A 13,974-nucleotide genomic window follows, 5' to 3' on the forward strand; every position below is an offset into this window, starting at 1 on the left:
CCTTCCCCTGAAGTCTCTGAGAGTAAGAAGCGCCAGATTTTGACCAAAATGTCCTCGAATAACGCAGCCACAGTCCCATAAGCGCGTGAGGTCAGTACACAAAACGCCCCCATTTAGATTCCAAGGTGATCTAGTAAAGAGAGCAGAACTGCAACAGCTTGAGGTGTGATTATACTGTCCATAAATGCAATCATCCCGCGAAAAGAGCAGATGTACAGGCGCGACCACTGCTAGTGGAAACGCGGAGCCCATGGAATCGCTCGGCGGAGTGCCCCCCCTCCGGCGCCTCATTAAGTCTTGCGCTGCAGGCGCAATCAAAGGGATTCGTCTGCGGGCAGTGGTGTTCAACGTAGCGCTGCCATGGGCACTCGTGTTCCTGCTAGGAGTAGCTGCACCTATACACAAAGACAGAGGGGCTCCGTGTCGTATATTCTTATCGGAACAGTGCGGTGCGTAACACCCTCGATCACGTTCCTTTGTCTTTTGGCGTAACACGAACCAAAGACCACCAAGCCCCGGAAAGTGTGCGTGTGCGTTATCTAATCGCGGCGAGCAAGCTTCGGCGTGCCAGCCTAACTCGAAGCGGTGTGCGTCATTGCGAGTTCAAATAAGAAGCCTTAGGCGCTTCCGAAGCGACCACAGAGCATCGGCATCATGCGCGTCGCACTCTCGTGGAGCGTTCTCTGGCTGACACTCTCGTCGGCGCCATGGAAGTCGCAGGGGGCTGCTGTGCCTCGGCCGGCGGCTCAATGGAAGCATCCCGGTAATTATTGGCGTAGTGATTGATGGGCTTTTCGATGCACAAAATACAACTTCCCGACCGGACTTGCACGTAACAAATTGCATGTAACGATTCGCCTGTAAGCAATTACGCGTCTCTGCGCAGTCTTTGTAATTTAACGATTCCCTTCTTTATTAGGTAACGCTCACTAAAATTCAATGACTTTTTCCAGCAACCGATTGCATGTAACCAGTTGCATTTTTGAAGAAACAAGCTCTAACTCGTTACGCAGCTTTAAGCGCTTAAAATCTGTGGGGACTACTGTGTCCGAAGGGATGAAAACGTGTACATGGTTTACTCCCTTCCCGCAATTGTGCCGTTTCTCCACGATCACCTGCACATGGCCGGCTTTCAGATTTACACACCTGCTTTGGAAGTCCGGTCTCTGAGCTTTTCACTTAGAATAAATTTCTCTTTCTTTCTCTCTCTTTCCTGGAAATGCTTTTAAGCGGGCTTCATGGGCAGTAACAACTGCTTCTCAATTCTCCTTCGCTTAGTGCATCCAGTGATTTCTGTAATGTAGACAGAATTATTTTGGCCGTTAAAAGCGTTTGTTTCGGTGTGACACTTGACTCATACATCCAGTCTCGCAATTCCAACCCACGAACTGTACCTTTAGGGCTGAATAATTGCCAGCTTTACATTAAACTGCATTGCAAACGTGAACGCTCGCTGGCATACTACGATTATTCGTTTAGGTCTAAATGGCTAACGATTGTGAAAGACGGTGTTAGGAGGTTCACGAGGTGTTGGCAGACAAACTGAAACGCGCTACTATGGCTCGATAGCCGAGGCTACTTCGGACCTTAATGGCAGGGAATCAACAATGGACAACTTTTCATTTTTTTTACTCGCCTATCGGGGGCGCCTTCACTTAGCTCCAGTTGCAATGAAGCGCTGCGCTTCATAGAGAAACCAGGCCTCAACATCGCGGCACTAAGTGACCACAATCTTGTGCGCAAGGTGCTTGTACGTTACAACATAGCCCTTATCTACAGCCTACACAAAGAGCTAGTGTTCAGTGTAACTTCAAATAGCTTTAAATCTAGCTTGCACAAGATAATGTTGAAAAGCCATTCTTAGCGAAGATGAACATCTGAAGGGCTGCGCAGGACGCATTGAAAGAGCGAGACCAGCTCGTTCTAATAATTGTAAGGAGGAAAGTAATGCTAAAGTAATTGCTGAATTACTTTCCTGGCGCAGTAATTGGTAACGGTAATCAAACACGTTTAGAAAGAAGTAATTGTAATCGGTTACTTTTGTTCTGTAACGCGTGCGTGCCTGACCACAATGAAACAGCAAATGCAATGACAGACGATGTAGCGAAGGGCTATGAATTAATAGTCTCGTGGCGAGTTCTATAGAACGTTCTCGTGAACCTAAGTGCACGAACGTTTCTTGCGTTCCGCTAAAATTGGAGTGCGGCCGCCATAGGCGGGTACCGAAGCCGGTATATCTCAGGCTGAGACCGGTCTACTGCGCCCCGTGAGTGAGGGGAATGAGTACGGCCTTGACACAGTGCAGAGTTTTGACACTATAGGCATCCACGAGATCCGAACACCGATGAGTTGGCGATGCGAAGTCAGTTTCAAGCGTGAAATGCTTGTAGCTCCGGTTGTCGGCGTCGTTCGAGTGACCTTGAGCCCATAGCCAGCGCAGTTACCCGGCCACTCAAGCGAGAACATCCGGACAAGTTGAAGATCCGGGCAAGTTGAGACAACAACGCGAGGTCCCCCCCCCCACACACACACACACCACATTCACACATTTTGTACATCACATACGCTAGTTACTCCCAAACAAATTACAAGAAATATCGCTTCCGAGTTCTTCCTAATGTTTGTTCACAGTATCGCTCAAGGTGCAACTTCTAGTACGCTAAAACTATTTTTAATTTCCAATAGTGGCGTCCAAAAGGGAGATACAGGGCACCATACGCTTCATTTCTTGGTAGTGGAATTTGCAGCGCATCTACTGCGCTCGCCGAGCTGGTGTATGGTGCGGCGCCGGACGCGTCTGGAAGCGCTGCTCCGCCTTCATGGAGGAAGGAAGATGTTTGGAAAGAGCACTACGTCACGCACCCAGCCTTGTCAAGCGAACGCTCCGTAAAGTCAGCCCTTTGCGCTGTGGCGGCCCAAGACGTGACCTCTTGCGTCGAGATCGCGGAGCAAGAATCGAGATTCGCTACGACGTTTGGTTGCGCATCCTTCAGGCGCTTTTCTTCTAGCTGGGCAGTGCACTCGGTCACCCTGGCGTCCTTCGCTTCATGTCGGGCCGCCTTCAGCCGCTTTTCTCCTTCTAGCTGGGCAGCATCTATACGGGCCAGTGCACAGTACGGGGCGGTGCGGTGTGGTGGGGTGTGCCGTTGCGAACGTGCACTACACCCGTTTTAAGATTGTGGCTGCTGTCGTCTCCAAGCAATCTGATTTGCCGGCTGCCATTTCATGCCTACATGCATTCTCGATTGCAGGAGAGCCAGTTTTTTTGTTCCCATCTTGGGAATCAAGTCGACTTCCAACATTTTGGTGGTGTCGCAAGAACTGAAATTGTTGGTTTAATGTGGCCCGGTAAATCCTCGCACCAGCTGTCGCGCACTTCATGTTTTTACATCTATTTTATGCGTGGCTGCGCACATGTTTAACTGTTGCTAGTTGCTCCATGCATAACTCTTCTTGATTCTTTAGAGCTGCGAGATTTTCACCCTGCCTCGTTTGTAAAGGGTATAAGTCACGCTGTGTCTTATCGGAATGATACCATGAAAGTGCTTTATTCTTTATAATAAAGCAACAGCTTTATTCTTTTCGCCCGAGGGCATCTTAGATATTGTGTTTTTTTGGGAAATCTATTTAGAAAATAGGTAGTTCTGGGCGAGAATTGCTAATATAGTTGCTACATATGGTATATTGTTCCATTTTTCGCTGAAAAGTTCGCGTCACGTTTGGGAAGTCGTCACACCTCGATGCTGTCCGAGCAGACTTAACACACCGAGTAATTGTTTGTTTCACAACGTAGTCCCTTCTTGCATGTGAATTGTGTACTTAACTGAATTCTTTGGTATTATGCTTACGACGCAGAGGACTAAACCCAGCCTTGCCGCCAGCACTGATCTTCTTTGACTAGCGCTGCTCTGCGTTTAAATGTAGCAGCTCTCTCGCGTAACATTAAAAAAAAAGTACTGAGAAGTTAGTCAGACTATCTTTGTACGCTTCCAAGCAGCTCTCTTGGAGAATTTAAAATTACAAGAACAGCAGCGGGAACGGCAGTTCATCGGCGTATGCATCAGAATTGCATCGGCGGTACAGCGCTAACACGCGCTTTTAATAACCCGTGCGTTTGGTGACTTCGTTGAGTAGTGCACGCGTTTCCATCAATAAACTCGCAATTACTCTTCTTGGGCCGACTTTGACTGCACTTATTCGGCCATGTCACATGTATTCATCACCAGAAAAATCACAACGGCATATGTAGACATCGCACCATGTGGATTTGTTCGATATAAGTCTGCACTAACGACTGGTGCTTATTATTGGTGTACAGAAGCAGGATTACGGCAAGGGCAGAATAAAAAGAAAAAGAAAACTATCGAGACATCGCATTACTCAACAAAATTTATCAGCTAGTTAACATGAGCTCCACTTCATGTAAATGGGGTTCATAGCGTTTGTCTGCGGGACGCACCTGGCACGTATGTGGACCATGCTGCCGCCAACACCGGTAACATCGTGTTCATACCCGCTCCCACAGAGGTCAGCGTCTTCCCTACAGCTGTCACCGCAGAAGAAGCAGTGTGGCGCCCGAACAAAGGAGAAATCGCAGCCGCGAACTTCAGCCACCCTTGCTGCAAAGCGTTGTCGTCTGCTACTGTTCCCGCGCGTACTGTTGGAAGCGCCCGCTAGGTGGCCGTCAGTGGCGCCTCTATAGGTGGTTCACGAGGCGTATATTCCTCGTGCTTCGTTGAAATTTTCTCCTGTAACATGCTCCGTAATCTTAGATAACACATAATTTTTGCCCACCACTCGGGTCGCGCAGTAGTACTCTTGCTATGAAGCTCACAGAGTAGCCGGCACCTCCGCAGACGAAAGTAGGAAGCAACGCAAAATTGCCAGTCATAACAATGGACGAAACTATTTAGAACTGAGGTTGAACAGCGCGAATAATACAAGGACACGACGAAACAAATACCACAGACAAGCGCTGACTGGCAAGTGGAAGTTTACTTGAAGTTCTCGAGCCATATTATACCTTTTCCCTCATGCGTACGCAAGTCACATATACATCTGCAAAATTAAAGACATCACAATCTCTCGTGCAAAAAAAGCTATTTCTTTCTCCTACAAAGAAAGAGAGCGAGCGCTTACACGTTTATCTCCCCGCTTTCGAATGTGATATGCGTCTATTATTTCTCTTTCCCTCTTGCTTTTTTCTTTTCTTATGAATTTTGTCTTTTCAAATATAGGAGCGCACGAAGTCTTGTCGCAATGTCCCCTAAATGACTTCCATAGCCATTGTTCACGTCACTGCTGTGCTGACGAGCTCTGGCATTGAAAAACTGTCCCGTTTTCCTAGATAAGTTTTTCCGCAGCTCGGCGTTATCTGATAGATAACGTTCCGCGTGCACTCAGTGAAACGAGATTTATGATTGGAGGTGCACAGGCGCCTTTCGAGCGTTTTCATACGATTGCACATCGAGGACTGCACTAACCGCATTTTCGATAGATGCAGAGAATGTGCCGTGCGATGGTTTAGTGTGCGCTGTGGATAAAAGGATACAAGATTTCGGAGAACTGAATTTTCTGAATTCTGTCGGTTTTAACATCGATAATATTTTAACGCTTTTAGATTTTTATCTTTATTGAACTGTCATCAATTATGATGGCCAGTTGTACATCCAACGCGCCGGCATATGTAAGGCACTTGGATTCTAGATTTAAACCCAAGTGAGTTACCTGCATCAGGCTGCACAATGGAGCTCTTGCATTGCCCAGGGGGCGCTGCGAAAAAGGTGCTAAAAAGCGCCCTCTGTCCTAAAATGGGTCGTACCAAGCTCGGTCGTCTGCTTCGGAAAGCACGTTTACAATATGGACCCGCCACTTTCGGTTGTATTGTATCACGGCCTGCAGCGAATATCGGGCCCCGAAGATTTTTTCAGGAGTGGCACGCTGCGTAAAGGCAAGAAATTATGCAGTGCCGAATACGTGTATGCCGTTCAAGAATTAAGCGGCGAAGTTTTAGCCCGGTGTCAATCGCAAGTGAAGCGAGTCGCGTACGAAGTGGAACTTCAGGTAAGGTTTGCACGCTGCTAGATTCAGGCGCACAAACGCGAGGAAATGATTGCTATAAATGAATCCACAGCAGCGATAAGCAGACATCATGTGTACGGAACTGCTCGAGCACACGACGGCACGCGCCGCGACGGCAGCGGTCTTTCGACATGCCGCGAAACGGCGGGTCTCCTGCAATCTTTGTTGACTGCATGCCGCTAAACAAGTAGTTATGCCTGCGTTGTAATAGCGGCCATCTGTCCCTTTCAGTAACTGGTAATAACTGATGCAATGCATATGAGCTCGCACGTACGTGCAAATCGCGCTGCAGCGCGAGCTCGTGCGCTGCTCGCTTGATGTAGTTTTTAATGACAACGCTCGAAAATCGATCTGCTGTAATCAATACTATCTGGCTGCGTTGCCTCAACATGCTGGCTTGAGGTCAAGTATGAGCACATTTAACTCTCTAACCTGTGCTGCTCTTAGTGGGGTAGTGAATTGTCAGCGAATCAGCCCGGCCATTTGTGGTCATTTGCACACACCTGGGCACTTCACCACTTCGCACCGGTCGAATTGTTAATTGTCGCTGTGGCCGGGTTTCGAATCGTGAATCACCAGCCATGCCTGCTGCTATGTCGGTCTGCCGTCGGGACTGTAGGTGCAAAAGACCGAATTTTAGAACGCAGATCTATAATCAAGCAAGCTTCAAGACAGGTGAAGCAGTCAGCATGGCGCGAAGTTTCGCTTACCGAGCGCGACGAACTGCAGTTATACAGCGCGCCCGACGCTCCGCTTCGTGAGGCCTTGAAGGGAAACGATAGAATCGGATGTTGGGATTCAGGCCTTCTTGTTCATGGCAGCCCACGACGGAGCAGTATCGACGGTGACGCTTTTTCGATGCTGAGCTAGGTCCCTCCGGATCGGCGTCGCCGATTCCTTCTGCTTCCAGCATTACGTCCCACGGCACACGGAGAGTCCGTTTTCGTTAAACTATAGGCTGCGACCAGCTCGCAGCGTGGTCGACGTGGTCTGTGAGAAGTGACGAGCCTTTTCGCACTCGCAACAGGGCAGAAAAAAAAGTGCGAATCGACGCAAAACTCGGCCTAGAAACGTGCTTCGCCACAGCCGGGGCTCAATACGACCCAAGCTGGTACGACCCAGATGTCGTTTCCCGCGTCGCCACCAGGCGCCGCTACTATACCTCAAACTCCAGCGCAAGACGCCCATGACCTTAACATTCCCGGGTGACCAAGGGACTCCGACCAAAAGCGTCCCCACTACAACGCATTTGTGCCCTGTCAGCTCGAACTGCAGCATGGTGACACAAGATAGGAATGTAAGCATCACCGGTGTATGAGAGCACCATAGTAGAGAGCCAGGACAGCGCATGTGTCGTCAGTTTATTGCCTTTTTTATCTTCCTCTGGTGGTTCTAGTGTACTAGCTGTAAGTCCGCTCCAACTCGCTTTTCTGCCCTTTTGTAGTCGCCAACGCGTTCGCTATGTCGCGACAACGGGGACGTGAAACATTACTTGATGGGACGCCCAGAGCTCGTCGAAGAGTCAGAGACCCCCCTTGACAAATTCAGACGTAGAGCGGCTCTGTGCGCGAACGTGCAGACCTCAGTGCTCCCGCAGGGGCTCCGGTTTGTGGAGCAAGTAGTCACGTTTGGCTGTACTTGCTAATGGCCACCAATCGCTTGATATAGCAAGACTTAACTTGGTGGAACCTCGGAGGCATTGCATTGTAGCGGCGCGAGTATCGCCTCCAAAGCAGGCGAAGAAGATGGACGCACATGCAGGTACCGCGAGAATAGAACACGCTAGCGCGCTCGAATGGAGCGGCCGCGGTAGCTTCCCGCTGCCGAGGTCGCGCGGCACCATGGCTGGCCTGCCTAAATAAATCGTGGCTACGGCGGCTACCTTTTCTTGCCACCTCCCACAAATTGGTGGCCCGACGACCGAACCCAGCCTTCTAACAGTACCTTTCCCCTATCCCGCCGCCTCGTTTGTTACCAGTAAGAGTGTTCATTTTAAGCGACACCATTGCGTCACTATTGCTGTGTGGCATGTTTGCGCCACGCAAGGTAAAATGAGATTGCTCAGGAAGAGCAGTTTTCAGCACGCTTTTGCAGAGTTACTTCCGCACCCTACGTCTCCTTATGTTGCGGTGGCCGTTGTTTTCTCTTGCGGAGCAGAAAAAGTTGCTGCGGACTTTCCACGTTGAACTATTCGTTATAAAGAACAGCATGGTAGAGTGGGTGGCAATGTAGGCATAAGAATGACGAGGAGCAAACCGCTGACCTTGAAGTAATGATTTATTCTCGTCATGGACGTCGTTTGTAGCCAACGTGCTACAAATAGGGCCGCAATGAAAAAAAAAAAAACACTGCGAAAACATATTATGAGTGTGATAAAACTATTTTGTTTTTTCGTACTTTTTCTTTGTACGGTTATCTTGTTTAATTGTTGCCAACATGCATTGTGCAGACTGTAGCCTGTTTGTTATACACATAGGAGCAGTGAAGAGAAAAAAAAAAGTCAATCAAAAGAACGTATATTATTCACAAAGGTGGTTCATATTGGGTTGAATATACAGGAGGACGTCACGTAGCTCTAGGATGCAAGGGGACCTCCCGTTTTGAGGTGCATGAAGAGAATTGAGTAAGCGACATGGATTACACATTAGCAGCGACTAGTGAGTACAACTATTAAACATAATTCACATACAGCAAAACAGCACTAGTAAACCCAAGAACCCTGACCTCAACATTCTATTAGAAACATGATTAGATCTTTTCTTAAATATAACACAGGATAGACATTGTTATAAATCGTTAGGCAGGCTATTCTAATATGCTACAGCTGCAAATTGGGCCCTGTGTTTCCTATAGTTACTGTACACTTTAAAGCAAACATAGTGTTATTGGAATTGTAAAGGCATACCTTGTCAAACACATTAATTGCAATGAGATTGTGTATATTCTTGAATAGTGCGATGATTAGGTAATATTTACCCAAAGTGTTAACCAATGGATTTTATATTCCCGAAGGAGTGCAAGGGCGCTAAGATTCAGCCCCTACACTGTGAAAGTGTTCAAACCCGTAAGCGTGTTTTCTTCTCGCACTGTTAACACCTTCACTGTTAGGGCCTTGCAAAAATTTATAAAAACCGACAACCGAGCTCTATAGCTAGACGTGCGACGACAAAATACGTAGTTGGAAGCTAGGTTATCATTCTGACAGCCTTGGCGCAAACAAATATCTGACAAGAGAACTTCACAGGGAGAGATATTTAACTCTCCTGTCGGATATTTCTGTGCGCCCAAGGCTGTCAGAATGATTACATAGTTTTCAACTACGTATTTTGTCATCGCACGTCTAGCTAGAGCTCTGTTGAAGTCTTTTATAAATTTTTGTAAGGTTCTAACGATTACGCAGTTGCCAGTGCGGCAAGAAAACGCCCTTAAGGCTGTAAACATTTTTACAGTGTACTTCTTGAGTCAGTATCGGACCCAGTTTATTGCGCTTTTGGTAACAATGCACCACTAATAACTTGTAAAGTTCACTAGTTATGCTGAGCTCTTCGCCGTTCCCGTACGTTCTGATGTTCCCACGAAAAATAAAATTCGCTAATTTTTGTTTCTGGATCACAGCTACGTAAGAAACAGCCCTGAATTGCTGCCAGTAAAGTTATTAGACGTATCGGCGCTTGTACGGTGACCGGAGACAATGGAATTAAGGAACATGTATTATGCCCCATGGCTGTGGCCCCTTCGGATTCTTGATATACTTCATTGCCTAACAAAAACATACTGCGGCGAAGCTGACTCAAGGATAGTAGTTAATATGCAACGCATGTTATACCTTTGCTTCAAGCGCCTTCGTTAGTGCATGTCTCGATGTGACGCTCTGAAGTTAGGCCAGTACTGCCTGCAAACTAATGGCTTGGATTGAAGTCTGACTTGGCCTAGCTACCTAGCGCATAACGACAATTACGATGGAGCTGCATGACGAATATATTTTTCGATGGGGTTGGTACAGTTATTCGAAAATTTCTGATCATGTACATACTATCGGGAGAATTAGACTGAATTTAGGAGTCTCTCAGAAATATGGGGAGACTTGGCAGGTATGTATATGTATTAAGTAACATACTATATGTTCGAACGTCCTAAAGCAACCCGCGGGTCAAACCAGTCTCACCAGAACGCGGCTGGCAATCGTACCCGCCACATTGTGCTCGAAAGCAGGATGTAATAGAGGTGGAGAGCAATCGCTGGGGTTTCAAGAAACGCCGCCTCCGATAGATGCGGCACGCTCTCTTTCTCCCTGTCGCGAAAGGTAATGGCGCTATTGTCACCGTTACCCGAACCGGTTTTGTGCGTTACGTTATCGTGACCGATGTGCGCACATCGAGTTGTCTCATGTGGCATGAAACTATCAGGTGGTTCTTTTCTCTTTGTTCTCAGAACTTTAACCTTATCGCGCAGCTCGAGTACTGCTGATGCGATGGATGGTGATTACGAGTGCACTTCTATGTCTTCCATTCTGCCTGCGCGTGCTCAGTACGCTAGAAACTTTGACCAAATCGAGAATTGACAACGTGCAGATCGAGATAAGCACGATAGCTGATGTACAAGATGCGGGCACTAATCGCTGTGAAATTATCCAAAGCTTCTACAGAAGCGACAAAGGGCACGCACGCACGCACGCACACACGCACACGCACACACACGCACACACACAAACACACACACGCACACACACACACACACACACACACACACACACACACACACACACACACACACACACACACACACACACACACACACACACACACTTGCCTAGAGAAAGAGAGAGAGAGAGATCAACTTCGCCAAGATGTCTGTTCTTCGATTTGACCCCCTTTAATTAGTTCCCTTTACTATGATGACCAACGTCAAGCGCAATCAGACAGCTCTCACCGGCATTGTCACGGTGCTGACAATTGAGAGCCTACTTTATAATTGCTACGTCCTGATACTGCTGCTAGTGTTGCTGCTTCCCAAAGTGCACTTACCAACGTCTTGATTGGGAAGTACAATTGAGAATTGATTGTAAAATAGTGAGCGCCATTCACTTCGCTCAAGAAGTAAATATGTCGACTGAATTCATGGGCGTATATTGCTTCTATGCAGGAGAACTTTCCGAAAGCTTGACATGGCAGATACGAAACGTAAAGAATGCATCTGCACGACGTAAGAGTAATGTATCCGCAATAATGTAACACCACACAAGGTCAAGTCGCTTAGCAATAATGTAAGCATCTGCAAAATAAGCCAGCGTCCATGATACCCCCCTTACGAGCAATCCGTATAATTTTGTGTGTCAATTAATTGGCGCCTGACACACTCCCCAGTGGTGGTCGTTTATGCCACCGGTGCATTTTGTCTTTGTTCCACGATTGTTATACTCACTACATTTATTATCATCTGTTTCTTACGTTTATTATCATATATGCTAAACAGTGGTTCTCACTGACGAGCCCACACCCAAGGTTCGGCGATAACATCAAAAAGTGCTGGCGGATTGTGTCCTCTTGATCGGCAAGGCGTACGATTACAAGGCGCTTTCTTGCCCTCTTCCCCAGGGGCTTTGATAACTGCCCCTCAAATGCAAATCGTAAGTATTAGTAGATTGGCTCTGCTTAATTGACAAGTCTATTTTAGATAGGCACACAGAAAAGGAACAATAAGCCACCGCAAATAAACAAAGTATTATTTTAGAACTCTATTTCTTAGCTACTTTTACCGTAACAGGTTGGCGAGCAGGAGACAAAATAGTAGAGGTTCCATATTTTTTAAATTTGGCGTCGAGATCCCAGCGCGGGTATACGTCACAGTGACGTCACGGATTTCTAAGTGTTTCTTCCGCATTAGAGTGGTTTTTGAGACAGTAAAAAATACCGAAATACCTAAACACCTCGCATTGTCGCAATACACTCGTCGTCATGTCACATTCCTCATGTAGTTGTCCTGCTATCGTCATGGATCCTCTAGAGTACAATTCCAGTCCAAATTATCGATAGAAAAATAACTAAGGCCCAGCAGATGCCGTAAAAAATGTATGACGTCACGGCGAGATGGCTAGGGAATTTCGAGGTGGTGTTCGCCACCCGTCTCTCGTTTTTTTTGTTTTTGTTTTTACTCTTTCCCAGCCTACCGACCTCTTTTCACAGTAAGGGTGGCCTTTGTTGTATTGAAGACGCGTAATTTACTAATGCAGCTTGTATAATTTTTCAATTTGGTGGCCGATCACAGAGGCTTGCTTTCCCCGAGGTCGTCCCACTTTCCGCCACGCTGTCTGCGTGGTCATTGCAGTTTACTAGTACACAGTCTTCAGCATCGGTCCACCGTACTCGTTGTGAAGCCGTCTGAGCAGACGCAGCACATTACAGTAATAAAGGCTTAAAATGTTTCACTTAATTAAAGCAAGTATGCGCTAGAAGGCATATACTTGTTTAAGTGAGGATAATTAAGTACCATTTGTGGTTTCAATGTGTGATTGCGCACAGAACAAAGCCCGGTCATCGGCACATCCGTAGAGGTAGCGGAGCTTGGGTTCCAGATAAGCCGATTCGTTAGGTAATTCCACCCCGTGGCTGAGATATTCGGCGAGAGATCAGCAGCCACGCTCAGCAAAGCCCGGAAGAGCTCGCATGAAAAGCTTCGCTTTCATGCGAGCTAGACGTTTGCTGTAACCACCAAAGATAATTCTTAAAGTATGTGACATTTCTTAAAGGGGTGGAGACATGAAAATTTTCGTTCATGCGTTCTTCAATTCAAGCGTTTCGTACTGCTTCAGGAAGCACGATACACACCGCGGGATTCATATGTACCCGATAAATAATTTAATAATAGCATTATTATACCGAGCGATTTCGGTTTCGGTTTTTGGGCTCCCGGTGATGCTATGACGTCATAGGAGAGGAAACGAAACACGGCTTGGTCACGTGGGTCACAAAAATAGTGACGTAAAACTATGCTGCGTCGTCTGCTCGCGCATACGCGTGCTCTGCCAGCAGAGGTAAACTGGCGATTCGAAATGCATGTCGCGATTATTATAATTATTGCGAAGAGCGACAATAACGGTAAGAAATTATTGCGGCTTGTGAGAGTCGGTGATTCATTCTGAAGCGCGGTAAGCTTTAGCTTTGAAGTGAACCGGAAAAGGCCTAGCGACGATATCGGCGGCGCCGAACGATCAGAGGCGGTGAGGTTGCCGTCGGTGCCAGAGTGACCACTCCTCGGTTGCTGATTGGCCGCTTCGCCGTACGGCTGCCGCACAAATGGGTCCCGGGCCCGTCCTCTCTAAGGCCAGGAAGTCTCGCCGTTCGCGAGCAAAACGGCCGTCGCACGGGAGCCGGCGAACGGCAAACGGCGTGCGGCGAGTTTCCGTGCCGGTAACGTGGACGGGCCTTCACATTGAGAAAGGCCAAGCGAACGAGACCGCTCCGAGCTGCCGAACTATGCAACTGGCAGATGCTACGTCAACTGCTCTCCGCGACAGCGCTGTGCATGTGTCGGTTAGCCAGGGGCCAGGGTTAGCTCGGTTACAGTGTTCTAGAAGCCTGTAGCATAGAGAAAGGATTTTTAGAATGGCAGGAAGCTGAGATAGTTGGTTAGGATTCATAATGCAAATTAAGGGACAATTGCGTTCGGACACGGACACAAGAGGAGAGAAGCGGACAACACGAACGCCGCATATCCTAGCCCCTTTCGGAGTCGGCCGGCTATTGTTACACTCAACGTGTAAAGGCCCGTCCACATTACCGGCACGGCGACTCGCCGCACGCAGTTTGCCGTTCGCGGGCCGCCGTGCGGCGTCCGTGCTGCGTACATCTCTCCTCTTGTGTCCGTGTCAGCACGCCTAACCCCTTCTTTGCATAA

General features: G+C 47.8%; 1 protein-coding gene across 1 annotated transcript in view; it reads left to right on the forward strand.

Annotated features, from left to right (window-relative positions):
* The first annotated feature begins 558 nt into the window (after positions 1–558).
* The window catches only part of LOC126528493 (astacin-like metalloprotease toxin 5), a 29,265-nt gene continuing 15,849 nt past the window's right edge, over positions 559–13,974 (forward strand). Inside the window, exon 1 of the mRNA XM_050176370.3 lies at positions 559–763. Within this exon, the coding sequence (XP_050032327.3) occupies positions 655–763 (109 nt within the window). The 5' untranslated portion in view covers positions 559–654. The remainder of the gene's footprint in view (positions 764–13,974) is intronic.

This window comes from Dermacentor andersoni, chromosome 9 (assembly GCF_023375885.2).
Source record: "Dermacentor andersoni chromosome 9, qqDerAnde1_hic_scaffold, whole genome shotgun sequence".
In the NCBI taxonomy this organism is placed as follows: domain Eukaryota; kingdom Metazoa; phylum Arthropoda; class Arachnida; order Ixodida; family Ixodidae; genus Dermacentor; species Dermacentor andersoni.